Genomic DNA, 27,984 nt, shown 5'->3' with positions numbered 1-27,984 from the left:
GTCGGTGAGGGAGACACAGGTAACCAGAGGACTCCGATCCGGGTCTTTTAGAAGGTAAGGAGGAGGGGACAGGCGTGCAGGCCCTGCAAGATGAGGCCAGTCTCTGCAGCTGGAGGAGGAGGAAACAAGAGGGCCTTCCTGGAGGTGGCCACAGGGTCACCACCCCCACCCCCACCCAGTGGCAGCCTGACCCCCGCAGTGCTGGGGAGCTTCCCCCTTGCTAGAACCAGACTGCTGCTGCCACCAACCACCAGATCTACCAGACGCAGCGAAGGAAAAGCAGGCGGGCACAGCCGGCTGCTGCTTCTCCAGCCCTGCGGGCCGCCTGAGAGCCAGCAAAATCCCCCTGACCGAGAAGCACCAGAGACCGAAGCCGACAGCCGGGGTGGGGGAGCGGCGCCCTGGCAGCAGCTGTTGAGCACCTGGACACAGCTGTGCCTGAAGGCGTGGCTTCTCCTGGACTGTTGTCAGTGTCTAGAGCCAGTGAATTCCTTCTTAGCTCAAGTGAGTTGGAACTGATTCGGCCCCGTGCAAACCTAAAGGGCCCTATGGAAACACAATTACTGGGGACAGGGAGGTGTGTCCCGGGCCCAAATGGCTTCACAGAGAGGGGCTTCTGTGAGGAGGAAACCCCCAACTTAATGACCTGGCTGTGTCCAGGCCTCGTTCGTTCCAGCAGGACCCTTCGTGTGGAAGGAGGAGACCAAGCTGGTGGGCACCTCGACACAAGCTCCTGAAGTGCCCCGGGGAGCGACTGTAACACCAGCGCCCAGGGCCTGGCACGTGGTGCGGCTCGGGGCTGGCTGCACAGCGTCCCCATGCACTGGGCTGTGTACGCACCCCCAAACCTTTCTCGTGATCACTCCTCGGCGAGCCAGGGCTGAAAGGTCTGCCCATGTCACAGATCACCGAGACGGAGGCGCAGAGAGTTGGGGCGACTTGCCCGAGATCGCACAGCTCGGCTGTGGCAGAGGGGCTGTGCACACAGAGCGGGGGGACATAGCCTTTCCTGCCTTGTGTGTCCTTCACCGGCACCAGAAGGTCCTATGGGTGATGAGGAGCCGTGGGTGCCCGCGTGTGGAGGGAGGCCCAGAGCGCCCCTCCCTGAGCGAGCCCTCCCCTCCCAGGGCCTCGGCCAGGCTGGGGGGCTCCTGGACGACTCACCCTGTGTGTCCAGGGCCACCGTGGGAGCCTGGCACGGGCCAGGGCTTCAGGGTGGGGGTCCCAAAGGAACAGAGGGTTCAGGAGGCCGCTCTCAGCCTAAAACAGCCCGGGGCTGCGGCGAGGCGTCACCGGCGGGCACACCGTCCATGGCATCACTGGAGCTCTGGCAACACCCCCCAGGGCCCCCTTTGTCTTCCAGCTCTCGAGCCACGGCCTCCTCCCCTGTGACTGACACACACCCCTGCGGGAGGGGGTCCTCCGGGATGATCCCCAGGACTCGGAGACTAAGGCTAGCCCACCTCGGGCCCGGCACAGCCGGATGCCCATTTTTAACTCCTGGACATTAGGAATCACAACCACTCAGGTTCGAGGCCTGCGTGAGATCTGCAACAGGTCCAAGGCCCGGGTGGCGGACGTTGAGGCGGGAAGCAGAACCCACCTCTTACTTTCACCCTCTCCTCTCACGGGTGGGAACCTGGTACTCCGTGGCTTCCCACAAGAGGCTTGAAATGCACCGTGGATCGAGGCTGAGAATAAGCGGACACACACACTCACACGTGCTCACACACCTGGCATTGCCCTGCACACATGACACATTCATGACATCAGGCTCACCTCTCAGCTGAGAAAACTGGGGCTCAGAGAAGCTAACGGACTTGGGGTGTCTCTCTGCTGGCTGGTTGTACCCCACCTGTTTCCAGGGAGGGTAAGAAACGGACCCAGCAGACAGACTCAAAGGCGGCCCTGTACAGTGAGGGTTCAGGGGAGGGGTGGCCCGTCACGCAAGTGGCCCAGCACCCCGCTGGCCCCAGGAGGTCCCCAGGCACCCATACAGGACCTCTGGCTGGTGCCGGCTCCCCTTCTGGAGGGGCCTGGCCGCACACCAGGGAGCACTGTGGATGCTCGGTTGCGTCTGCGCTCGTGGCGGGCACACTGGTGCCCAGGGTTTGAGGGTCGGGAGCACCAAAATGTGAGGGCCCAGGGCCGTGGCAGGAGCAGGGCGGACGAAAGAAAAGCTAGGACCAAGTAACAGGGCCACAAGGCCAGAGATGCCTTCCATCCTCCAGTGGGGGTCTCACCAGCCCTAAAGCAGCATGCAGGGGCAGGGCAGGTCCTATAAAACCTCCTAGAACCTTCTGGCCCTCTGGAAGGACAGCACAGGGAAAGCATTGGAAAGTAGCCACCCAATCCCCTTGCGGTGCCGATGAGGCCCGAGGGAGGGACGGAACATGCCCCCGTCATACCGTAGGTGGCCTGGCCATCACCTCCTGGGCTTTCCCCTTGGCCGGGAGCTCCGGGCCTCTAGCCCTGGAATGCCACCCGAACCCCTGCTCCATCCAGGCCCTGGGGCTCTGACAAGCTCTCCTGGCCTGGCTCCCAACCTGCCCACCCCCCGGGGAAGCCCACCAACTCCCCATTCCTACCTCGAGCTCCCCGGAGGGTGCCAGCCGGGGCCTGCCGTGTGAGGAGGCTCGGAGACCTGCTGTCGTAAGGACTCCCCCAAGACCAGACCAGTGAGCCCTCCTCGGCCACTTCTCCCCCGCAGGGAGTCCACCCGGCAGGCCCGGCCACGCTGGAGTCCGGAGAGGTGGGAGAAGTTTGAGAAGTCATTCTTGAAGCACGTGACATGTGTGAGCCCAGTGATGGGAGGCCCAGGTACCCGTGGGAGGCCTGCTCATCCCAGCAAGGGAAACGGATTGGCCCAGTGGCCGGGGGATGGAGGACGCCTTAGACCCCACGCCCACGGGGACTTCCCAGGGACCGTGCTCTCTGCCGCAGGTCCCGTAAGGCCGCACTGGGCGCTGACTGCCCACATGCCCTACCTTGCTCACTGCTGCCAGTAGGCAAAAGGGCAGAACGAAATACCTTGAAATTCTCCAGAAACAAGTTTCCAGTAAGTCCACACCACACCACTCACTCGTTTCACAAAGGTTTATTGGCTTCTCCTGGGTGCCGGGAACAGGTGGCTGCAAAGGATCCCAGCCGAGCCAACGTGGGGGCAGCAGGATGGGGGTGAAGCACAGCCCCCCTGAGCCCTGCAAGGGGGGAAGGCCCAGGGTGGAGGACACAGGGGGCAGGGAGGACGGGGAAAGTCCTAGCTCCCTCGGGGGTGAGGCAGGCTGAGCCCCGGCAGAGGTGAAGGGGTGGAGAAGGAGGAGGAAGGGAGCGTGAGTGGAGGCTCAGAGGCTGGCAGCGCGTGGGCTTGCCCGGAGGCCCGTGGAAGGGGAAACAGAGGGTCAGTGACCAAGGAGGCTGAGACCCTGCTCAGTCAGAACGCGGGCCTGGCTCTCTGACACCTCTGGCCAGGTGTGCAGGCTGGCCCACCTCCTCCGGGGGCTCAGGAGGCGCTCCTGCAGGTGGCCCAGCCTGCCCCGTGGAAGTCTCAGCACCCATCTCCCTGGTCACTGGCAGTTGCTCACCAGGAGGAAAGCAGAGGCTGTGCCCACCCGCCCATTGAGCCTCACACAAGGCACTGGGGTGGGGGGTGGTCAGAGCCTGGGCAACCCCCCTCCCCAGCCCTCCCTTGCCCCCTGGGAGACAGCCCCGTGAGAATGGCCTGGGAAGCAAGAAAGCCACCCAACCCTCCTTGGCAGAGCCAAGCTCTCATCGCCTGTCCCCTCCCCCCCACCCCCTTTCAAGTGGCTCCTGGACACCAGATGGACCCAGTTCAACTTGTCCTTCCTTTTCTTTCCCCCGCCCGCCCCCTGCTGGAGCCCTGAGAGGGCAGGCAGGAAGGGGGGCAGGCCGAGCCAGACCCCGAGGCTTGGGGGAACGGCCCCAGTCCCAACTCTGGTGACCCCAGCGCACAGCCTGCCAGGCCCACTGGGGCCAGACCTCGGGGCCTTGGACGGAGACTCTCACTGCTGACCCCCGGGACAGGTCGGGACAAGATGAGCAGCTGGTAGGCAGGGCCAGGGCCAGGGTGAGCTGATCCTGTGCCCTGTGGAGAAGGAAGGAAGGTGGAGCAGGAGCTCTTGGGGAGGCGAAGAGGATTCAGCAGAAGGAGAAGAGGGGGATGGAGTAAAAGTTGCCAAGCCTGGGCCTGGCTTCCAAAGCCCTGGACCTTGGGTCTGTCCTCACCTGCACAGGGGGCTGTGGGAGCCAGATGGGCCTGAGCACCCTGTCCAGTGTTCTGGAACCCTCAGGTATGGAGTGTAGCTTGTCTGCCCAGGAATCAAGCAGAGTCCCCAGAGCAGTGACAGTCCTAGGAATAAGTGCCCTTTCTCCTGAGCCTCCCTGGGGTTCGAGGGAGTGCAGGGTCAGGGGGGCTGGGAGCGCCAGCTGGCAGAGGGGGCCAGAAGGACCAGTCTTATACATACCCCCGACCACTTCTTCCGCACATCCACCAGCACCACCACCGGGTCCCAAGCAGCAGAAAAGGCTCTCCCAGCCCCAAAGTGGCTTTTTCACTTTCTGAAACTGAATATGGGAAGGGGGAGGGCTGCCTTCCCATAATATGGATAGGATGGCCCTATCCCAGCCTCTGTGCAGACGGGGGCAGGGCACAGGGCCTAGACCAGCAGCCCCCAGAAACCAAGGAATCAGGGCTTGAAAGTTTCTCCGACAAAAGTTGGCATTCCCCTTGTCCCTGCCCCGGAGGGGCAACCCACCCCCCAAATCTCCTCTTAGAGACTTGCCAAGCAGGAGGCTTCTCTTCCTACAGCCCCCCTCCTCCAAAGTGTGGAGTAGGCAAAGGAAAGAAACAATGTGCTAACTCAGAGGTGCCCTGGGGAAGAGGGGGCAGCAAATGGGACTCGCCCCCCACACCCCCACACACACACCCAGCCAGGTTTGGCTTGGGAGGCATTCTCTAACCCACCTGAAGGACCCCTACCCCGGCAGGGGGAGAGGAGCTGGGGCCAGGCTGGCTCTCCTCCAGGGAGGGGGTTCCTGGGCTGCGCAGCCCCAACATCCCTGCTCCAGACAGCAGAGACATCGCCAGGCTGAGAGAGTGGGTGGGGGGGGGCTGCATTCAAGTGCCCCCCCCTTCCACTCTGGGTCTTGACCTACCCGAGCTACAGGTCCAGCGGCAGCTTCTGGGGCACAGGGTCCCGCCAGGGCCTTGAAAACTGGAGCGGAGGACCTCGGCCCAAGGCGGGAGGGGGCGCCCACCCCCGCGCCCACCGGGTCCCGCTGGGTCCTGGGGGTCGGGGCGCTGCCTGCCGTGCAGCTGACCTCTCGGGACCTCCCTCCCCTAAGCCGCCGCCGCCGCCGGGAGCGGTTCGCCCTCGCCCTACGCAGCCCCGCGGGCTCCCACCTCGGCCCAGGGCGCGAGCGCGGTCTCCGTCCCGGGAAGAAGTTCGGCGGCCGGGCCCGGGGCGCACGGGGCGCGGGCGGCGGCAGCCCCGGGACCCCGCCGCCGGCGCCCGGGAGAGGTCCCCGTTACTGCGAGGCCGTGTCGGGAGGCTCGAGGCCCCTGACCGTGCGCACATCGCCTGCCCCCGCGCCCAGGCCTCGCCCCGCCGCGCCAGGGGGGCCAAGGCGCAGCGGAGCCCGCGCCGGCGCCGGGGACCCCAGGGCAGGGCAGGGCAGGTCCCCGCGTCTCCGGCCCCGCGCCCGGGCGCAGCGAGGCATCGGGGGTCCCTGCGTCGGCGGCGGGGCCGACCGGGGCCCCACGGAGTTGGGGAGTCGCCCCGCACCCCTACAGCCTGCACACACGCCCTGGGGGAAAGTACGCACTTGACGCGTCCGGGCGCCTCCGCGGTGAGTCGCGCCGCCGCGCGCGGGGTCGGCGAAGGTGGCTCAGCCCGGGCGCTCCAGTCTCGACGTTCCCGGGGCAGAGAGCAACGTCCGGGGACGCTCGGGACGGGTGCGCCCGGCGGCCGGGGCTGCGCCGGGCGAGGCGAGCGGCGGGAGGGGAGCGCTTCGGCGTTCAGGCAACAGCTACCCCTAGTGGGAGAGCCGCCGGGGCCGGGGCCGCCGCCGCCCCGCGCCCGCCGCCCCGCGCCCCGCGCCCGCCGCCCCGCGCCCCGCGCCCGCCGCGCTCGCGGGCCGCCCGGGGCGCAGGCAGGGCGCGGCGTGCCCCGGCGCTCCGGCCCCGGCCCCGGCGCTCCCCGGCCCGCGGGCCCTGCCCTCCGCGCCCCGCCGCCTCCCCGCCCGCGCGCCCCGGAGGCCCTGACCCGCGGGCAGCCGCGCGAGCGGGACGCGATGGGACGGGGCGGGCGCGGCCGGGACGGCGCGCGGCGGGCGCGGGCGGCGGCGGGGGGCGCGGGGCGCGGTGCGCGTGGCGGGGCGCTGCGGGGGGCGGCCGTGTGCGAGGCGCGAGTGTGAGCGCGCGCGGGAGGCGGGCGGGCTCCGGGAGGCGAGCGGCGCCCGCGGGCGAGCGGGGAGGCGGCGGGGGCCCAAAGTTGCCTCCTGGCGGGCCCGCGGGCCCGGCGGGGCGGGGGTCGGGGCCGGCGACGCGGCGGCACCTGGGCAGCGGCCCCGCACGAGCAGCAGCGCGGGGGCGGCGTTGGCGGCGGCGCGCGGGAAGCGAACCGGAGCTCCGGCGCGGCGCGGCGGCCGCCGGGGAGCTCGGCTCAGGTGCGCGGCGAGGGGGGCGCGGGATCTCCCCGGCGGCGGGCGGCCAGGAGCGAGGCCGCGCGCTGCGCTGGCGCGGGCGGGAGCCGCGGGATCTCCCGGGCGGACGCCGGGTGCCCGGTGCGGCTCGCCGTCCTGGGCGGCCCCGCGCCCCGCGCCCCGCGCCCCGCGCCCCGCGCCCCCCGCCCCCGAGCGCGGGCTCCGCGGCCCGGCCCCGCCCCGCCCCGCCCCCGGCCCGGCCGCCCCGCCCCCGGCCCCGGCCCCGGCCCCCGATTTCCGAGGCATTGGCCGCGCCGCCGGGCGATCCCTCCGGGCTCAAGTTGCAAGGGGGCGGGCCCGGGCCGGAGGTGGAGTCTCCCGCCAATTGAAGCCTCGGGTATAAAGCGAGCTCCCCGCACGGCCGAAGCGCAGATGCCGCGCCAGGCCGCCCCGCGGCTGGCGGTGGGGGACGGTCGCGGGCCCCCGGGGGCTCCGGGGGCTGCAGCCACCATGCTCCGCTCCCTGCTGCTTCACTCCCTGCGGCTCTGCGCCCAGACGGCCTCGTGCCTCGTGCTCTTCCCGCGCTTCCTCGGCACGGCCTTCATGCTCTGGCTTCTCGACTTCCTGTGCATCCGCAAGCATTTCCTGGGCCGCCGCCGCCGCCGCCAGCCCGAACCGGCCGTGGAGCTCGACAGCGACGGCGAGGAGCTGCCCCCCGACGACCCGCCCGTCTGCGTGTCCGACGACAACCGCCTGTGCACCCTGGCGTCGCTGAAGGCCGTGTGGCACGGCCAGAAGCTGGATTTCTTCAAGCAGGCGCACGAGGGCGGGCCGGCACCCAACTCCGAGGTGGTCCTGCCCAACGGCTTCCAGAACCAGCACATCCTTGACTACGCGAGAGGAACCCGCCCGCTGGTCCTCAACTTCGGCAGCTGCACCTGACCACCGTTCATGGCGCGCATGAGCGCCTTCCACCGCCTGGTCACCAAGTACCAGCGCGACGTCGACTTCCTCATCATCTACATCGAGGAGGCACACCCCTCGGACGGCTGGGTCACCACAGATTCCCCCTACAGCATCCCGCAGCACCGAAGCCTGGAGGACCGGGTCAGCGCGGCTCAGGTACTGCAGCAAGGTGCGCCCAGCTGCTCTCTCGTCCTCGACACCATGGCCAACTCCAGCAGCTCGGCCTACGGGGCCTACTTCGAGCGCCTCTATGTAATCCAGAACGGCACCGTCATGTACCAGGGCGGCCGCGGCCCCGACGGCTACCAGGTGTCTGAGCTGCGCACCTGGCTGGAGCGCTATGATGAGCAGCTGCACGGCGCGCAGCCGCGGCGGGTGTAAACAATCATTGGACAGTTGACCGAACTTGGCGGGCGATGCCTTCGAGCCTTCGAAGCCCACGTGCAAATGCCCCAAACGAGTCAGATTTGCCGAGGGCCCCGTGACACAGCTGTGCTGAGCCAGGGATGGCTGGGTCTGCGCCCCCAGCCAAGCTACCTGAAAATTCCCCGGACTCTGTGGCTGTGACTGCCCCTCACCTGTACCTGCCTGGCGGGCTGGAAATCCCCTTCTGAACGCGAGGCCACCCTCGCCTGGGTCCTCCCCCGCCCCCACACTTGTCCCCGCAGAGGCCCCTTGCCTCTCTCATGCCCCCCCCCCCAGAGAGAAGAGCCAGCGTGCCTTCAGCCGGGGCGCAGAGGGGCCCCTCGCCTAGAGACAGGCCATGCGCACCCTGAGCGCAGCGGGGTTCCAGCAGCGCCAGCGGCTGGCCCTAGTTGCCTGGCACCCACACCTGTCGTTTGCAGGGAGGGGATGCCCTGCTGCTTTTGTGTCTATTTCTTGTCCCTGAGTTGGGGGTGGGGGCTTGGGATGGGGAAGGGTGGGCAGGGTTGTTCCCTCCCCCCCTTATTTTGGGTGCTGGCGAGCCCCACTGCTGATGACGAGCCGCCTCTAACTGGTCTTGACCACGAGCTGGTTCTGAGTTGCAGGGGGGCTTGCAGCAGCGCCTAAAACGAGAGGGGGAAAGTATTCTGGGTTTCCGTGAGGAAACCACCATCAAGGGGTGGAAGCGGGGGGTTGGGGTACTGTTTCGGGACCAGAGGAAGCCGGCTTGAGAGGCGCTGGCGAGGTTCGCAGCGCCCCAGGGAGAAGGAAGAGGCTGGGGCTCCTGGGAAACGGAAACGGGGTGTGGGTGGAGGAGTCCGGGAGAAGGAGAGATCAGGGGAGAGCCTGGAGACCCCGAGCGAGCTGCCGACTGTGGGGCCAGGAGGTGGGAGGCCCCTGATTCCAAGGCCATTTTTGAGCGTTTTGCTGGAAATACTCCCTGTATATAAACTTCTTCTACGCTACAATAATAAAAGCTTGAAGTAAACTGCTTTCGGGTTGCCTTTGGTCCCTTTATTTTTTTTTCTTTCCTCTGAATAGCGGCAGGAATTAAACACAAATCTCTGCCTCGCGTCCCCATAGTGACCCTGGGGGGAAGGGTGGCTGCGAGGAGCCGACGCTGGCAGGGGCGCAGGAGGGCAAAGCACACGTAAAGGGGTGCGTGACGGTGCCCAAGGGGGTACACATGCACGCACACACCCACGGTGGGGAATGTGGGATTGGGAGGAAAAACCGAGAAGCGGAGCCGGGCGGGGTCCTGGAAGGAGGCGGGAGAGGCAAGGGGGTCCTTACTAGTCGCCGCGCGCGCTTGCGCTCACGCACAATTACAGCTGCCCCTGCAGCCGCCCGTCTAACTTCCCCGAGCGTCCGATGGTGCGGGGGAGGGGGCGGGGTGGAGGTGAAGGGGGGCTGTGGACCAGGTAGGACTGCGCTCCCGACCACCGCGGGCGCCTCAGCGCACCTGGCTCCTCCCTAGCCCCCTTCCCGCACCTGGCTCCTCCCTGGCCCCCTTCCCGCACCTGGCTCCTCCCTGGCCCCCTTCCGCACCCGGCTCCTCCCCAGCCCTCCTCCCGCAGCCCGCTCCTCCCCACCCCCCCTTCCCGCACCTGCAGAGTCGTCTCCCCCTACTCTCCAATCCCCGCCTGGCTGCTGGGGTCCGCGGGAGGTGCGACTAGCACAGCGTACGAAGGCGGAGGGAGGGGACACGGGGAGGGGAGGGCGGGCTTGCAGCGCCACCGCTCCAGGAGAAACACCTACTGCGGGGCGGGGGTGGGGTGCGGTGCGACCCCTGCCCGGGACACCGCCCCCCCCCCCGCGCGCGCCCCTCCTCCGCTTCCCCAAGTTGGAGCCAGACCTCGCCACCACCATCCGCGACGCGCTCGGGGCTTGGGAAGTGGAGAAGGGGAGCGAGATGGAGTCGCGGAGAGAGACCGGAAAGGGGGGGGATGGCTGTTGCGGGGACGGGGGCTGGTGGCAAGGGGGGCCTCGGCGTTTGGCACCGCTCGGCGCCCGCAGCCCCTGCCGGGCGCTCCCGCGCGACCTCGGCCCTCGCTGTGTCCCCTGCTGCTCCCTGGGGGAGGGAGACGCTGGGAGCACGGATTAGCGCGGCCCCCACCTCGCTCTGCTAGCGACACCTGGAGCGGAACAGTGGGGTGGGGGGAGCGCTGGGGCGGGAGTCTGCAGATCCGGAGTGGGGGGAGCGGGGCAGCCGAACTTCCCCGGCCCCGGGAACCCAGCACCGTCCGGGTCTCGGGATGCAAGGAGAGTGTTAGCTAGTGAGCGCCCGAGTGCGAGCGGCGCGCGCGTGAAGGAGAGGGGAGGGGCGGAGGGGGTCTGCAGAGGTGAGGGGGTGCAGCAGGCGGGCGGAAGAGAGGCCCCTGCTCCACCGACACCGCCTCCAAGCCGCGCCCAGCCCCCACGCTGCTCCTTTGCAAAAACTTTTCAGTTTTTGGAGCTGACACCCTGAGCTGGGATTTTTTTTTTTTTTTTTTTTTTTTGCTTCAAAAGTCTTTAAATTGAAAAAAATAACTTTTAAGAAAAAATTGGCACAGATGGTATTTCTGCATCTCCTCCCCTCCCCCTCCTCCCGCGCGCTGCTTCTCACCCCAAAACCCCCCGGGAAGAATCCGGAGCCAGCCGCACGGACGCGGCTGGGCTCCCAGGAGGGCCTGCCCTGGGCTGCGGTGGGGATGCGGTGGCCCGGAGGCAGCGGAGGGCGGCCCGGGACCGCACAGCCCCTCGCGCCGGCCCGCCGCCTGGGGTCTAGCCGCACCCCCTGGGCGACCTCCCTCCCCGCGGAGCCCGCCCCCCACCCGGCCTCCTCCGGCTTCCCGGGCCCGCAACTCGGACCTGCCGCTCCCGCCCCTGCCCACGCGGCCGCCTCGCTGCGGCTCCCGGGAGGGGGTTCGGGCACCCCCCCCTCCACTTCACTTTTCCCTTCTCCCTCCCACTCTCCTTCTTCCCCTTCATCTTTGCTTTTTCTCTCCTCCTTTTCCCTCGTTCCTTCCTTTCTTATCTTCTTCTCTTCCCTCTCCTCCTTTAAAAATCTCTCCTTCTTATAAAAATAGTGCGTGCTCATCGAGGAAAACTCAGAGGAGTCCGGAGAAAATAAAAGCAACCCAAGGTAACCTCAGGGTGCGGGCGCTTTTCAAACGTGCCTCTCCCTGTCCCCCACATTTGTAAATACACACTTTAATAACAAGAGCGGGATGCTCCTTTTGTAGCCTGACATTAATTTTTGACTCCTGGTACCCTCCTTCCAGGTCAGTAAAGAAGTCTGGAATGGCACCGCTGCCACACCGTCAAATGCACAGCAAGGGGTGGCTCCAGGGCGCTTCAGGTGTGAGGCTCACTGCCCAGAAACGCAGTGAGCAACGTGTGCACACCGCCCGGCACCACTTTACCGCAGCAGCGAGCCTTACAGGGAAATGGCTGGGTCAAAACACATGCACATCTTTAAAGATGTCTGGTTTGCCATATTTTGCTAAACTGCCTTCCAGAAAGTCTACTTGATTTCAATGTTTTGTGTCTTCCCAGTGCTGTCTCTTCTTCATTTTTAAGTGAAAAATACGAAGATAATACATAAATCCATTCTCGGTATTAAATTTTAAATACAGAGGAAGGGAGAGCAGAAAAAAAAAAAATACAGACCTCACTTAGAGCAGGCGGGACCCAGCCGAGGGCCATGAAATCAACTTACCAGATTAAGTCAAGCATTTTCTAAGAAAGGAGAGAAAATAAATACAATGTAACCACCAGCATACATTTTACCTAGGGTAGTCTAGTTTCTGAAACTTCTGTTTCAGGGGTGTGTGTGTGTGTGTGTGTAAATGTGCGTGTGTGTGTGTGTTTACAAGCTGGCTGATGTGAAATGTATTTCTCCTGAAGGAGGAATCAAAAATGTTCGGAAAGGTTTGCAAGCCGCCACGACAAAGTTCCCATTTATCAGGGATACCCTCCTGAACTGTGGGGTGTGTTTCTTCCAGACTCTACTTCGCCTACTGACAATGGTATGTGAGTACATTCCCAGATATAGGTTCCATAATCAGGATCACGATGCACAGTACTTGATGACGGCCCCCACCACCCACACACACCTTTCTCCTGCCAGTCCCTACCCGACACCCTTTACCCATCCATACATCTAGTCCAAGCAGCTCGGTGCTTGCGGGCCAGCTTGTGCCAGATGCGTGGGATGCCTGGGCCCCCACCCACACCTCGGGAGGAACTCTGCCCTCCAGGAGGGCTGGATCAGTGGGGAGGAGGGGCTGAGACGGCCATTATTCTTATGGGTTTTTTTTTTTTTAAGATGTATTTATTTATTTGAGAGTGAGAGAGAGCCTGGGGGGAGGGGCAGAGGGAGAGGGAGACAGAACGTTAGGCAGACTCTGTGCTGAGCTCGGAGTCCTTCCAGGGCCTCGATTTCATGACCTGAGCCGAAACGAAGTCAGACACGTCACCGACTGCACCACCCAGGCACCCAGTGTTCCTACTGTTACCATCACCATCATCCTCGTCGTTAGTGTTCCTGAGGCCCGCTGTGGGCTTGAGCTTGGCAACACGGTGTGGGGAGAGGGAGGAGGGCATTCAGAGAGCTCATACAGAGGGTCTCGCCTGCCCCTCGAAGGCACAAGTGCCTCGTCTCGGAAGACACAGAGAGAAGGGCGTCCCTGGTGCAAAAGGCCAAAAGGCCAAGTTGTGTTAGGAAATCAAACAGCCCCCAGTGTGGCTCAGGGCAGAGGTGCAGGGGAGGCAGAGGGGTGATGAGGAGCGTCGGGGCCACCTGGGGAGCCTGGGGATGACAGCTTGGGGTCTCTGGTGAGCCTCAGGGATGGGGACCTCAAACAGGACAGCAGGAAAGTCAGAGGGGAGGGGAAGGAGCAGCAGACACCTGGGGATGGGGGTGGGTGGGCACACCGCCCTGTGGCCACTGACTGACATGACCTGTGCACTTGCAGGAGTCAGGCTGCCCTCTGCCTTTGACCCAGCAACTGTCCCCTGGGCACCTACCCCAAGGAGACAGTCAGACTAACTGGGCACAGAGGGAGGGAGGTATCCTCTGGGTACCGCCTTATGCCATGCAGACACCCCTCTGCGGAGAAGTCATGTCCCAAATCATGGCACTACCCACGGGTGGAACAGTAAGAAATGAAATCTGAGGGTTTGCTCTAGGGGCTGCACCAGGGTTATTCATTTTGGTCATCCTAAGATCCCTCTTAAACAAATAAAATTATTAGCCCCACTTCACTGATGAACAGACTGAGGCTTGGCATGGTCGGAGACAGCTGGGCCAAGGTGTTAGGGGCTGAATTGTGTCCTCCTCCAAAGTTCACACACTGAAGTCCCTAGTACCTCAGAATGTGACCTTATTTGGAGATAGGATCTTACAAGAGCTTAGGTTAGGATGAGGTCATTGGGGCGGGCCTTGATCCAGTACATTGGTGTCCTTAAAAGAAGAGATTGGGACCCAGGCGCACAGGGGGATGGCCAAGTGAGGACACAGAGAGAAAGCAGGCGTCTGCATGCCAGAGAGAGCCCCCCACTGACCCAGCATCTCCAATTTGCAGCCTCCAGACCTGTGAGGAAATATTCTGTTGTTTCAGCGCCCCCAGCCCCCGGGCCCCACGAGGGGTACTTTGTTACAGCAAACTGACACACGGGCCATGCGTGGACGACAAAGTGACTCTGACCACAGGCCCCTGTGACCCCAGTGCCGGGGGGGTTAACACCAGGCTGCACCACATCATTCAAGTGGCCAAAATGCGTCAGGATACTTGAGATGTCCCCAACCCGGACCAGGTCCTCCCTCTGTAGTTACGTGAAAATGCAGCTTATAGGACAGTGGGTCTGAATTGGGCAGTGACTGTGCGTGCTCTTTTTTTAATATCTGCAAAGACACACACACAGGCAGCTCTAGAAAAATCTACCCCGAGGAATTCACAGTAGCTGTCTTTGTGTGGGTGGGATTATGAGTGTTTTCTTACTTTCTTCTTGTTGCTTGTCTGTAGCCTCTGATTTTTCTGTAGTGAATGTGTATTGCTCTTATGACAGAAAAATAAAACTAAAAACAGCAAAAATCAGTGGCTGTGGCAAGTAGGAACCTGGAGACAGGGAGGCCAGGGCAGATAGAGGATCTGGCTGGAGGTGGTAAGCTCTGAGCCAGGTTCCCTGGGTGGGAGGTGAAAGTATTGGGGGACAAATGGGAGGGAAAAAGGGGGGTAGGGTTGCTGAATAAAACACAAGAAATAAAACACAAGACACCCCATTAAATTCGAATTGTAGATAAACAACAAATTTTTTAATATAAGTATGTCCCAAATAGTACACGGGGATGCACTTATACTTAGTGAGATGATGATTATTATTCATTGTTTATCTGAAATTCAAGTTTAATTGGACATTCTGGGTGGTTTCTTTGTTTTAAATGTGACAATCCTAAGTATGGGTGGGGGGCAAAGGTGGACAATAGGACAACCTCTCTGAGGTTCTGTTCGTGGTGACCTCACAGCTCAAAGGGCCTCAAAGTGTGCAATAGATGAAGCCAAAGTCTCTAAGACCCTCTGTTCTGTGTTCCCCTGGGGACATACAGAAGCCCCCAGAGTCTCCGGAGACTGCATCTGGTGAGCCAAGGAGGAAGGGACACCAGCCCTGCCAGCTGATGATTTGCAGGGCCCAAAGCAAAATGAAAATGCAGGGCCCCTTGTTCAAGATCAGGGCAAAAGTGCCATTGAAGGTACAAAATATAAAGCTTTTGCCTTTCTTTCATGGAACCTCCGCTTGTCATGGTGCTTCTTTCCTCTTTAACGGCATTATAAAAAAAGAAAAATTAACATTTTAAATTATGTATTAGCCTGGGGTCTCCAGAGAAACAGAGCCAGTAAGATATAGGGAGAGACTTACTTTAAGGAATCGGTTCACGTGATTATGGGAGCTGAGAAGTCTGGGATTTGCCATCGGCGGACAGAGACCCAGGAGAGCCGTTAAGGTCAGTTCCGGTCCAGGCCTGAGTCTGAAGGCAGAAGACCAATGGCCCAGCCCCGAGGCAGTCGGACCAAGAGATCAAACTCTCCCTTCCTCAACCTTTTGTCCCATCCAGGCCCTCAACTGATGAGAGGAGGCCCACCCACACCGGGCAGGGCGATCTGCTCCACGCAGTCTACTGATGCAAACGTTCATCTCAGCTAGAAACACCCTCACAGACACGCCCAGAATAATGAGTGACCAAATATCGGGGGACCCCATAGCCCAGCCAAGTGGACGCCTAAAATCAGCCACCACGAATCAGTAGCACGGGTTTTACCATTCGCCTCTCCTGTTTTAAATGCAGGTAAAAGAGCACTGAGCCTGCACGTGGAACCTCTGACATTCCAGCTTGCCTCGCATGGCTTGTGCTCATGTGTGCCCCTCATCCTTGCCCGAGCACTGCAGATGCTACACAAAGTTGACTCATCTGATTTCAGCTCACTTCTTGCCAGGGCACACTTTACCAACGCTCTCGGCCATCAGTTTGCTGATGAGAAAGGAGGCACGGCAAGAAACGGGGCCACGAGGTGCCCCATCTTTCTCTTTCCACTGTGCCACCCCTCTGGGGGCACAGGGCTCACACCTCCCACACACAGGGACCTTGAATCGCTCTGAGTCTCATGGAGCTTCCATGTGTTGCGGGTTCACTGACATCCATGCTCGCGGGGCATCACGGATGGTACGTGTGAAGACCTGCAGAGAACAGGGCCACGCACATCACCCTACCTCCTCCGCTCACGCACGTCCTCCAGTGCCCCGTCCAACTTCACTTACAAAACACAGTGCAGACACAAAAATCATTCAGAATTCCAGGGCAGTGACAGGAGAGCATTAAATCAAGTGTGCGCTCCTTCAAGTGAGGGGCACTGGACAGAGGCCCAGGATGCACACCCAGGAAGCCTCCCCGATCATCAGTCCACACCTGCATGCAGCCCACTCGTTCACACACTCAGGCACACACCGGCTGTGGGTCTGGGGAGTGGGGTCAGCTCCTTCCATCAGCAGAGGGGGCCACACTACGGTTGCTCTCAGTTCTCTGGGAGGAGAGTGAAGCTCAGCGGTGTTAGCCAATGTCCCCAGGACACACCCCTCCGGCCTCCAAAGCCATGCCCTTGGCTCTTCCCACTGTACTTGGCTGCTTATAGGGTGGCCAACCCCTTGATGGCCATTTGCTTGCCTGGGCCAGGGGCTGTGAAGATGCTCACCACCACAGTGCCCTAGGACTGTGCTGGCACAGGCAGGCTTGGCCAGAGGCAGAGGCAGGGCACAGGGAGAAGGGTAGAAGAAGGTGCCAGGAAGAGGAAGGTACATGTATAAAGGCCAAGGAACAGCACAGCTCATGAGATGCAGTGCAGGTGTGTGTTTGCATGCAAGTGAGTGTGTGAGCGTGTATGAGACATACATGACTTCACTCTCCAGAACCTCACTGAGCCCCTGATGCCCACCAGGCCTGTATCCATACAAGGGTCCCATCCTAACAGAGCAACAGAGCTCATTGGAGAGACAGAAACCACCAATGCAGGTAACCCGAGGGTGGGCTTCCTGGTAGAGGTGTATCATGGAGGACTGGAAGCTCAGGTGGGAAGAGCCTCAGGGGTGGAAAGAATGACGTGTGTGGAGTCTTGGCAGCGAGAACATCCTGGCAGGTTTGGGCAACGGCAGTCAAGTCCATGGGGCCCAGGAGGGGGCAGGCAGGGATGAGAGGTGAGGCTAGAAGGCCTTATGTGGAGCTGACGCTTTACCCTGCAGGCCCTGGGGAGAGGCAGGAAGCAGAGAGGGGAGGGGATAAGCCTCCTTCCAGGGTAGCTGTCCACAGCGGTGACTGGATCACCTGAAGGAAGGAACTGGGCTCCAGCCCTGTCCGGCCACAGCCCTGCCCTCTGGGGCCTGAGCTTCCGCCCCCCACCCTCACCCCCACCCCTACCCCTACCCTCTATGCTGGACCCGATCACACTGCTGTGGGGCTGCCTGCACTCTTGAATCCCCACGACCCCTTTCGGAGAGAAAGCACTCAAGCCCTCTCCGACCCACCCCCACCTGTGTTTGCACTCGTTCCCACACAGCAGCCTGGGGTGGGGACAGCCTCCTCCGCAGACAGTGTGGAACCGGAAACCACACAGCTCCATCTTATAGGCAACGCACTGGGGTCCCAGGGAAGGTTCACCTCCAGAAAAGTATTGGGTGCAAGAGTTTGCATGTTGCTATTCTTCCCAGATTTGTCTGTAAACCCAGCAGGGGTCCTGGAGCTTCTCCCAGGATCCAAGTGAAAGAGAAGGACCAGGATTGGCCGCATGAATTATTGGAGAAGAAAGAATTGGAGGACACGTGCATCCATTCATTCCTTCGGCAAATATTTATTCCAGGCCTGAAAGGAGCCATGATTCCTGCTCCACAGGAACAGAACCCGCAAAGTCCTGCCCAGATGGAGGGCGCACTCGGGTTAGGAGAGAACAATAATAAACAGCTTTGGGTGGTAATAATCAACAAATCAATTTTGAACATCAAAAAATGCTCACTATTTATTACTCTATCTTCCATGGGGTCTTCCATAGGGTCACCCCCAACACCTAGTGGCTTGAAACAATAGCATTCCCATCATCGCTCGCAGCTCTGAAGGCTGAGCGGGCTCTGCTCAGTGGACTCACCCAGGGTCTTTCAGGCGGTTGCAGCCAGTTGGGAGCTGAGGCCAGGACAACTCAAAAGCTTCCTTATTCACATTTCTGGTGACAATGACCAGCTGCCAACTGGGAACTTCCTGAAACTGGGGCTGAAATACCTATGTGGGGTCCCTCCTTGTCACCTGGGTTTCGTATTATATCAGCTGGGCTCCAAAAGCATGCATCCCAAGAGAGTAAAGCAGAAATGCATGGCACTCTTATGACTTAGGAGGTTATATAGCATCACTCTGCAAAGTCTGTTTGTCCAGGTAGTCACAGAAGTCCGTCTGCTGGAGGGGAGGGGACACAGACTCCCACCATTCGATGGAAGATGTGCCAAAGTCACACAGAGGGAGTGGGCTACATTTGGAAAAAACATCCCATCACCGCCAGGGTAGGGGAGCAGAGTCATTTGCAAAGTATTAATAAAAAAGCAAAAGAATGGCCCAGGAAAGACAAACAGACCCCAGGACCGAGCAGAGAACCCAGAGAGACACTCATGCCCGAGTCAGCACACCATATATAATGAAGGGGTGTCAGCAATCAGTGAGCCCAAGCACCAGTGGGGAGGAAATTGTATCCCTGTCACACACAACACAGAAGACTAAATTGCCAGTGGGAGAAAGACTTGCACTGGAATGCAAACTGTTACAACTTTTAGAAGAATATGTAGAAGAGTACTTTATGCCACAATGAGATACCACCTCACACCCATCAGGATGGCTACTATCAAAAAAAAAAAAAAGCTGAAAATAACAAGTGTTGGATGTAGAGAGGATGCACAGAAGTTAGAGCCCTCCCGCGCTGCTGGTGGGAATGTAAAATGGTGCAGGTGCTGTGGAAAACAGTGTGGGGTGCCCCCCCAAATTATGTAAAATCTGATCCACCAATTCTACTTCTGGGTATCTACTCAAAAGAATAGAAAAGAGGGTCTTACTACATATTTTAAGACCCATGTGCATAGCAGCACTATTCATAGCAGCCAAAAAGGTAGAAGCAACCCAAGTGCCCATGGATAAATAAAATGTGGTCGATCCATACAGTGGACTACTATTACTCAGCCTTTAAAAAGAACAAAAATTCTGACACTTGCTACACCATGGATGAATCATGAGGACTTTATGTGAAGGGAGATAAGGAAGTCACAATAGAATAAATCCTGTGTGGAGCACCCGGGCGGCTCAGTGGTTGAGCTTCTGCCATGGGCTCAGGGCATGATCCCGGGGTCCCGGGACCGAGTCCCACATTGGGATCCCCACAAGGAGCCCGCTTCTCCCTCTGCCTGTATCTCTGCTTCTCTCTGTGTGTCTCTCATGAATAAATAAATAAAATATTTTTTAACAAAAGAGTAAATGCTGTGTGATTCCCCTTGGATGAGGTGCCAGGAGAGGTCAAATCCATAGAGCAGAAAGGGGAGCAGAGAGGCGGTAACAGGGGGAGGGCGAGGGGAGGGGAGCTAGTTGTTATACGGGAACAGGGTTTTTGCTCAAGGAAATGAAAAGTTCTGGAGATGGATGGAGGGGATGGTTGAACAGCAGTGTTTACAGTGGTTAAGATAGTAAGCTTTATGTTGTATGTGTGTTACCACAATTAAAAATGTATATACATGCACACACACATGCAATTAAAAAAAAGAACAGCTCTATGTTCTTAAGATGGGAAAATTTTCCTATTTAAAAAAGAAAAAACAGGGACACCTGGATGGCTCAGTGGTTGAGGGTCCGCCTTAGCTCAGGGAGTGGTCCCAGGGTCCTGGGATCGAGTCCCCCGTGGGGCCTGCTTCTCCCGCTGCCTGTGTCTCTGCCTCTCTCTGTGTGTGCATCTCATGAATAAATAAATAAAAATCTTTAAATAAATAAAATAAAATAAAAAAGACAAACATAAAGGAGATAGTGCTATATGACAAAATTAAAATCTTCTCTGTAAGCAAAGATGCTAAATAGTTGAGACTCGCGTCCTGGTAGTCACACCTGTCCCTCCAGACCCGTCGCACACCTGTCCGGACTCTGCAGCTCTTCTCCGGGCTCTGTGGGCTGGGTCTGACTGATGGGAGGCCTGGCAGGAGCCTGGGGCTGGGGGTAGGGGGGTGGGGGGGGTTGGGGAGTAGAGGCCAAGGGCAGGAGACTGTTCCCAGACCTCTGTAGTTGCCTCCGGGGGGCTGTGCTTCTAAGAGCCCGCTCTTCTTGGGGCCCTTCTCCAGCACCCAGTGATTGTCCTCTCCTCTCTCAAGGGCCTCGGGGTGGCGATGGCTCCCGGGTGGCCAGCCTGGGGTATCGCATCACCCCTTCCTGTCCCTCTGCACTTTGGCAAATGCCCCTTCTTAATTTCTCCCCACATCCTCAAGGTGAGGGTGCTGGTTATTTCCTGCTGGCACATGGGTTGTTGCAAAAGGACAGAGCAGACCAGAAGCATATTTGTTGCACGCAGAGGAGCTCAGACAGCGAACTTCTGCAAGCAGGAGGACGATGGTCTGCAGCTGCCCGGAGCGGAAGGGAGGACAGCAAAGCCCACAGGAAGCCACCCACCTCTGTGGGGCTGAATAGTGGCCCCCAATGAGGTCCACGATCTGAATCCCCAGACCCTGACAGTGTCACTTTACATGGCAAAAGGGACTTTGCAGATGTGAAGGTAAAGACCTTGAGATGGGAGATGATCAAGGGGGGGGGGGGGCTGTCATCACAAGTTGCTACAGGAACTGGTTACACTTCACTGGCAATCGGGGACACAGCCATGCCACACCACTTCACCCCGGGGCTGGCACAGATATGTGGGAGCAGGAGTGGACACTCTGCCCCGTGGGGAGGGCCGGATGGATCTGAGAGTTTTGGAGGACTGGAAGCATCACTGGAAGCTGCCCAAGCTCATACCTGTGGCTCAGGGAAGCCACCTTGAACCCCATAGCCCACTGGGGGGCGGATCCTCGGAGCTGACCCCAAGGACCCCTCCTGCTGGGGCCCCTCCTACTCTGGCTCTGGGCCAGCCCGTCCCTGCCTGTAACCACCAAAAGGGACAGTCTGAACATCTGGGTCCAGGCCTGAGGAAGGCCTGGCAGCTTCTTCTTTCATGCTTTTGGGGTCTAGAGACACCACATAAGGGGCAGAAGACCCCACTGGAAAGAGAGAGAGGCCTGGCCATCCATCCCAGTGTCCCCTGAACATCCTGCACTAGCCCTAGATGCTAAGCACGACCAGCAGAAAGACTGCCCAGCAAAGCCCACCCGACCCCCAGAAGCAGAGAAACAATAAAAGTGGTGTTTCTGGGCTCCTGGGTGGCTCCGTTGGTGAAGCATCTGTCTTCAGCTCAGGTCATGATCTCAGGGTCCCAGGATCGAGCCCCGCATCCGGTTCCCTGCTCAGCGGGGAGTCTGCTTCTCCTTCTCAGTCTGCCGCTCCCCACTGCTTGTGCACAATCTCTCCCTCACTCTCAAATAAATAAATAAAATGTTACAAAACAAACAAACAAAAAACCAGTAGTTTCAGTCCTTGTTCTGGGTGATCCATTGTGCAGCCTTAGGAAAGAACACCTGGGCCAGGGGCCTCCCAGGAGCACAGTGAGGTCCCCCCTGCCGGTGAAGCACCATCACGGCCCACAGGAGGGGTGCAAGTGGGTGAATCATGGAGCAGGGGACCCCTCGGGGCAGCTAGAATGAATGGACCAGATCCACACATCTGGCTAAGGCCAAGCTCGGAAACACAATGCGGATGCTCTGCATGACTCCGTTTGTACGAAATGCCAGGAGAGGTACATCCAGAGACAGAAATCCGATTGGTGGTTGCCGGAGGGGGAGCAGGCGGTGATGGCTAATGGGTAAGGGGCCTCCTTCGGAGACAATGAATATGATCTAGAACCAGACAGAGGTGGTGGCTGTGCAGCACAGTTGTTGCCTCCATGTACACTTTTAAATGGTTAATTTTATGTTATGTGAATTTGCCTCGATAAAGGAAAATTATGTGGAGTGGGAAAACCAAGTGGCAGAAGGACGCGTGCAAACTGACACTGCGTGCGTGAGAGTGCACAGATCGTGAAAATAGATGGACGGACGTGCACACACAGAGGGAAAACATAAACATGTGGGAGACCGACCTCCGAAGGGTTTTCCTCTGGGAGAGGAGGGGGTGAGTTTTGAAGGAGGACAAGGAAGTTCCAGCCATATCTAATGTCTATTTAATGTTTAAAAATAAAAAATCAGGGGCTCCTGGGTGGCTCAGTCGATGAGCATCCAACTCTTGATTTCGGCTTAGGTCGTGATCTCAGGGTTGTGAGATCAAGCCCCAAGCTTGGCTCTGCGCTCAGCGTGGAATCTGCTTGGCCTTCTCTCTCTCTCCCTCTCCCTCTGCCTCCTCCTAAAATAAATGAATAAATTTTTTTAAAAAATAAAAAAATCAGTGTCGCTCTGCATTGCATCTGAGCAGTGGCCATGGTCATGGTTATATTGCTCTCCGTAATTTTCCGTTGGTCTGAAATATTTCACAATTTAACAGGAACAACAGAGAGCCCTCACCCTGTCCCAGCCCGCTCCACCTCCCTAAAGAGGAGAAAGAAGTCCTGGGGTCTTGGAGGCCACTCCCGGCTCTGATGCGGCCACATCAGTCACATGGGAGGGCACCTCTGAGGGGTCCCCTGCTCCAAGGGGTGGGACGGCTGGGGTTGGAGCAGCTGGGCAAACGGGGGCTCCCCCTGCAAGAGCCTTCTGCTAAGTACTGCTTCCCGGGGGCTCCCTAGATGAAACCCCACAACACGTTCTGAAGAAGATCCCCTTGCAATCCCCATTTTGCAGACGGGGAGGCTGAAGCTCGGGAGGTTACGGTTCCGGTTCCGCTAGCAAGAGGCAGAGCCAGGATCCCGCCCCGCCCGTGGGGCTGCCAAGAGCGGGCTCAGCCGCATTCACTAGGGTGCCTCGTGCCTCACGTAGCGGGATGTCTCAACCAAGTCCAAGAGCTGCAACCCCCGAGGGCTGGCGCTTCCTTTCCAGAGCGTGTGTCACTTTCCCCAAACCCACTGTCCACGGGTCTTGTTTCTACAGCCCCGCCCTCAGATGAGCCAAAGGAAGAGGCACTCAGAGCGGAGTCACCCTAATCACTGGGTCCCCCAGATAGGGTCCTGAGATCGCTCCAAGACCACCCACCACGCCAACCCAGGCCGGTCTGCGCCACGGCCCCGCCGCCCAGCCTGCAGGTTGTATGGCCCACAGATTTGCGTAAAGATGCATTTCAAACCACGTCTCTGAGCCCAGTGGGGGGCCCTGAGCCAAGAGCTGCCCTGTGAGCTTCGACTGCTTCAGCCTCTGCCACGTGCGATTGAAGCCCACCCAGGATCTGCCCAAAGGGAAATGCTTCTGGGGCTCAAGCCTCCAGCTGGGTGCCAAGCACTGGGCGTGCGGTGGGGACGACAGCGGGCAGGGGACAGAGTGAAACCAGACCGCCAGCTTTGGGGAGCTCTGCGTGAGCTCTGAATGGAAAGGGCAGGCACGAGATGTAACAATTTCCCCAGACCTCAGTTTACCTCCCCTGTGACATGGGGGCGTCCGTCCCTCTGCCCCACCTCCCACCCAGCCGGGCAGCTACAAACACACACTCTCAGTTCCACAGCCGGTTGCCCAGGGCGCCTCCGGCGGGGCAGCCCCTAGAGCTGGGACTCGGCACACCTGTCCTTGGCTAGGAGGTAATCGAGTCACCCCAAGCTTGACAGAGCGTCACAGATCTCGGAGCAACCCCACTGCTGCCCCTGCAGTGGGGCTTCCAGACTCAGAGTCTTGGGCTCCCACAGCCCAGAGGCTGCAGAGGGCAGATTTGAACTCAGGGCCATGCAACATGCAAGCCCAGCTCTCCCCGCCGAGGGAAGGAACGCGGTCACCGAGCACACAGCCTCTGGGCCACTCTGCCCCCGTGGCATCTTCGTCCGGCCACCTACCAACTGCGTCACCAAGGGTGAGTCATTGCCTCCCTGTGCCTCAGTTTGTACAAATAATTTTTCTACTTATAAAATAGATATATGCACCTTATTTGGGAAAAAAACTGATTGTATTTGTGAAAGAGAATAATAATAGCAGCACCTACCTTTTGGGATTACTTTGATGATCGATGGGGTTGACTAAGTTAGGTGCGTGTGACAGCGCGTGGACACCAAGCACGGGGCAGATACCAGCTGGCATCGCTGTTGCACCACCAGGATTGTCACCCACACGGTCCCCTCCCCTCTGAATAAATCTCAATCTCCTCAGAGAGACCCAAGGTGAACAATACAGCCCAGGTCTGAAAACTCCCGGATGGCAGAGTGTTTGCAATGGCCAGGACATGTCTAGAAAATAAATCATTTACAGAGGGTGTTTTTTGTTTGTTTGTTTTGTTTTTGTTCTTGTTTTTGTTGTTTTGTCTTTCATTCTTTCAGAGCTCGAACAGGCCACTTGAGAAGGAAAAGCAGCCGGCGGGTATCAGCAAATAATTCCGAGAGTTATAAATAGTCTTTGGATGCCTGAGCAGAAGAGCACTTGGAGGGAAATTCATCTAAGCCCCCCGTCCTACCGGGGATACCCCTCATCCGGGCGGAGAGACAGGGCCACCCAGTCGCCAGCGGCTGGTTCGCTCTCCTTGCCTGCGGAGGGATCAAGGGTTTTTCTTTACATTCCAACCGTTTCCATGTCCACACTCTGTCTTCGTAGAGAAACGTACCACCTGTTGATACAGAGCAGCCCGGGAGCTCCTGGGGCCCCCGGACCCTGGGTCCTGCAGCCAGGAGGGGAGGGTCTGATTAGATAATAACTGCAGAGCGCCAATGTCAAGGACGTGGGGTGGGCACAAAGCCCTGCCTTCCAGGGTCCAGCTCTTGGCTGTGAAGTGTTCTGGGTCCGGTTGACTCATTTCATTCGTAACTGCCCACGTCCCCTGGGAGCCTGTGCCCGGGGCCAGGTGTCCGCTCCAGCAATGTCGCGCTGGAGAACTAGTGTGGAAGCCTCCCTCAGCCTTGCTGAGCGCCGTCTTCACCCGGAGCCCAGGGAAGCCAGTGCAGGACGGCTACGCCGCACAGGACAGTCAGGGGCCACTTCTCGGAGGCCTGGAAGGAACAGGGAAGGCGACAAGGGGAGCTGCGGTGCGTGGGAAGGGGCACATTTTTGGTGGGGCAGGAGATGGGAGGTTTATTTGGGTTGTTCAGAGACCAGATCCTGGAAAACGGGTCTCTGCTCCCCTGCTTGTGGCTATGTGGCCTCAGACAAGTGACTTAGCCTCTCTGTGCTTTGATTTCTCCTCTGAAAACTCAGATCAGAAGTGGCACCTACCTGCTAAGGTGGTACACGGCTCACGTAGCAAGGGCTCACTGCCAGTCACCCGCTCCTACCATGGAGGAAGGCCCGCCTTGGCCTCTTAGCAAGATGCTCCCACCCCGACATGGGGTGTTAGTAGCACCCACTAGAAGGCTCATGCTGGCCATGGTTGGGGAGGGCAGGTGGAGCGGTTCAAGGGAGTCTGTGGCAGGTGTCTGGAATGTGCATGGAGGTCTGTGTGGCCAGCTGCTACCCAGCAGTCTCGGGAGACTGAGTCAGGGAGAGCCAGAGCTCCCAGAGAACTGTGGACTAGAGGGTGGTGGGATCTGTAGAGTCCCTGAGGATGGAGGGTCCCCAGGACCCAAGGGGGCACCAGTCAGAGGCCCTGGACCCACCACCCCATTGTGGGGGGACCTGGCCCCTACCAGAGCTGACAACGCTGGAATTGTCACCAAAGGCTTCCGGAGCCAGGGGCGGCCGTGCTCCTCCCCAGACTTGGGGTAGTCCACAGGCCCAGCCCCATCCTCTATCCCCGAACAGCCCTCCTCCAGGGCCTGGGTGGCTCTTGGCTGTGTACAGTGTGGCTTCTTGTTTCCAAGAAGTTCAGAAACATCTCCCGGCTGCCCACGGCAAGCAGAGAACTCTGCTTACTTAGATATAAGTAGATGTGGGGCGGGGAGTTCAGAGCCCGAAGGCAGCTTCTGTGCGGAGCAGAGCAGAGGCTGCTGAAGAGTGAGGCCGCCGTGTTCCCAGGACTCCCGCGGCTCAGCAAGCGCGCACAGCACCCATGCTCGCGCGTCTCCTCCCAGCCACACACACAGACACGCACACGCTACGTGCAGATACATGCAACCACGGGCAACACAGGCAGGTGTGCACACACAAGAGAGTCTATAGAGACCCGGGGGCACACACACACACCCGCAGCCCCAGACTTGCATGCTCAGCTTCCTCCAAGGAGGAACAGGACGGGAAGGTCCCCTCTGCAGGGGCCAAGGGCCACCTCCAGATGCTCCAGTGATGCTCTGCATGGCCCCAAGGGAGCCAACCGCATAGAGCACAGTGGGAAGGGCACCCCCAGGGTTGTGTCATGCTAAGGCCCTGGGAACACTGGAGCCACATCCCCTAGTGTCATAACCAGGGAGTCCACTTTGCCATTCCAAATATCTTGCCTGCAACTTTTGTCAGCTCTGTCCCAGACTCTATCTATATTTTCAGTCCTGGACTTCACAAACAACACCCTGATTTCTGTTCCCTATTCCAGAACTTACTCCGGAGAGAACTTATTCCCGGAATTGGGAGCTTGGGCCTGAATGGGCAGGGGGCAAATCCATTCAGGCTCTGCACCCTCCCTATTCTTCCCCCGTCCCTGGCCTTCTGGAACAGAGCCTGGGGAGTATCTGGGTGAGGTTACGGGGCCCTGAATCCTCACCGGGCCCTCTTTCAGAGTCGCCAGAGCTCAGAGTGTGAGTGAGGGACATTTCCTGACCCAGAGGCAAAAATACTGGGCGTCTTTGGAAGAGTCAGAACCAGGTCTGGAAACATGCTTCTCAAATCAAATAGCCTGACTCAGGAAGCTCCACCCATCTGTCCTGCCATCCAAAAATCCACCACCCAGCCACCCACGACCCATGCATCCACCCACACCTGCCCAGTCCCTCCGCCCCCGCCAAGTCAACCATCCAGTTGGCTGCAGTGGGGAAGACCATCAGCTCAACAAATAGATCAGGGCCCCTGTGCTCTGGGCTCGGCCCTGGGACTGAAATCATTAACAAGCCCAATATGGTAACCCTCCTCTACCCAAGCACTCAGAGGTCACCCGGCCTCTTGGCCTCCCCTGGAGAAGAGTGGGTTGCAGCTCCATTAGGTCCTCTGATTTTGGCTGTGAAACCCTAGGAGAGTCGTAAGGAAATGGGATTCCTTCCACATAAATACGCTTTACACATCCTGGGGACCCCATCTGTGCAGCAAAACTCCCTCCAGCCCTTCCTCGCCCAGGTTGCCGGGTGGGGCGCACGTGCAGCCCCCGTTCCCAGAGGAGAAACATTTTTATCACTTCCGGAAATGAGACAGAGCTGTCAAAAGCTCATGAACTCAGCTAGTAAATTGTGAAACATAAGTCTCAGCTCTGCTCGGTGCCACGGAAAACATGACAGCTGGTATCAATTAGAGCGGTTTCTGCCTGGAGTCCTGGCTGACTCCGCGGCAAGCGGGTTTCCTGCCGGGGAGCCGGGAGCAGGGGGAGGTGGAGGGGATGGGGCTGCCCCGCTCCACCCCTGCAGGGCACCTCCCTCCTGGTAGGGGAGGGAATTTCCCAGAAGCCCCAGCAGGGCGGGGTCGTGTGACTTTCCCAAGCCAGTCACTTGCTGGTGGGTTGGGATGTTGAGATGTTGGGGTTTGAGGGTGTTGGGGTTTGAGGGTGTTGGGATGTTGTTGAGATGTCGGGATGTTGGGGTGTTGAGGTGTTGGGATGTTGGGATATTGTTGGGATGTTGCGATGTCGTTGGGATATTGGGATGTTGCTGGGATGTTGAGATGTTGGAATATTGGGGTTTTGGGGTGTTGGGATGTTGTTGGGATTGTTGGGGTGTTAGGATGTTGGGATGTTGTTGGGGTGCTATGGTGTTTGGGGGATGTTGTTGGGATGTTGGAATATTGTTGGGATGTTGGGATGTTGGGATGTTAGATGGATGCACTTCATGGAAGGGAGGATGGCTTCAGGGGTCGCCATTAAGGAAACCTGAGAAATTTGCTTCTACCCCGTCCTGATAATCTGTGTCCTACACTCCACGTTTTAACTGAGCAGTTGGAAGTGAACATGGTTTTCATGTTCCCCAGCACCCCACCGCTCCTTCTGTGGACAGCATGCAGTGTGGCTCGGGGGGGCTGGTCCCAGCCACGGCGAGACAAGGCCCATGACCCAGGCCGGGCCCTGCAAACTTGCTGGAGGTTTGCTCTGTGGACCCTTGGGAGGTTGGTCAACTTTAGCTGTAA

At 59.3% G+C, this 27,984-nt stretch overlaps 2 protein-coding genes across 2 annotated transcripts; one reads left to right on the top strand and one right to left on the bottom strand.

Moving 5' to 3' along the window:
• Window positions 1-1,255: 1,255 nt before the first annotated feature.
• LOC121493346 lies at window positions 1,256-5,997 on the bottom strand. Its single transcript, XM_041759122.1, has 5 exons — window positions 5,423-5,997; window positions 4,985-5,079; window positions 4,246-4,584; window positions 3,083-3,200; window positions 1,256-1,386 (listed from the first exon to the last, which is right to left on the bottom strand). The coding sequence occupies exons 1-5, from the start codon at window positions 5,595-5,597 to the stop codon at window positions 1,256-1,258; spliced, it is 858 nt and encodes a 285-aa protein (XP_041615056.1). The 5' UTR covers window positions 5,598-5,997.
• Window positions 5,998-7,048: 1,051 nt separating this feature from the next.
• Window positions 7,049-9,027, top strand: DIO3 (iodothyronine deiodinase 3). The gene has a single exon (XM_041759418.1). The coding sequence runs from the start codon at window positions 7,096-7,098 to the stop codon at window positions 8,008-8,010; it is 915 nt and encodes a 304-aa protein (XP_041615352.1). The 5' UTR covers window positions 7,049-7,095; the 3' UTR covers window positions 8,011-9,027.
• Window positions 9,028-27,984: the final 18,957 nt, after the last annotated feature.

The sequence above is a fragment of the Vulpes lagopus genome, chromosome 6, assembly GCF_018345385.1.
Source record: "Vulpes lagopus strain Blue_001 chromosome 6, ASM1834538v1, whole genome shotgun sequence".
Classification (NCBI taxonomy): Eukaryota; Metazoa; Chordata; class Mammalia; order Carnivora; family Canidae; genus Vulpes; species Vulpes lagopus.
Note: the sequence above shows the minus strand (reverse complement) of the source record. Positions and strands in the feature narration are given on the sequence as shown.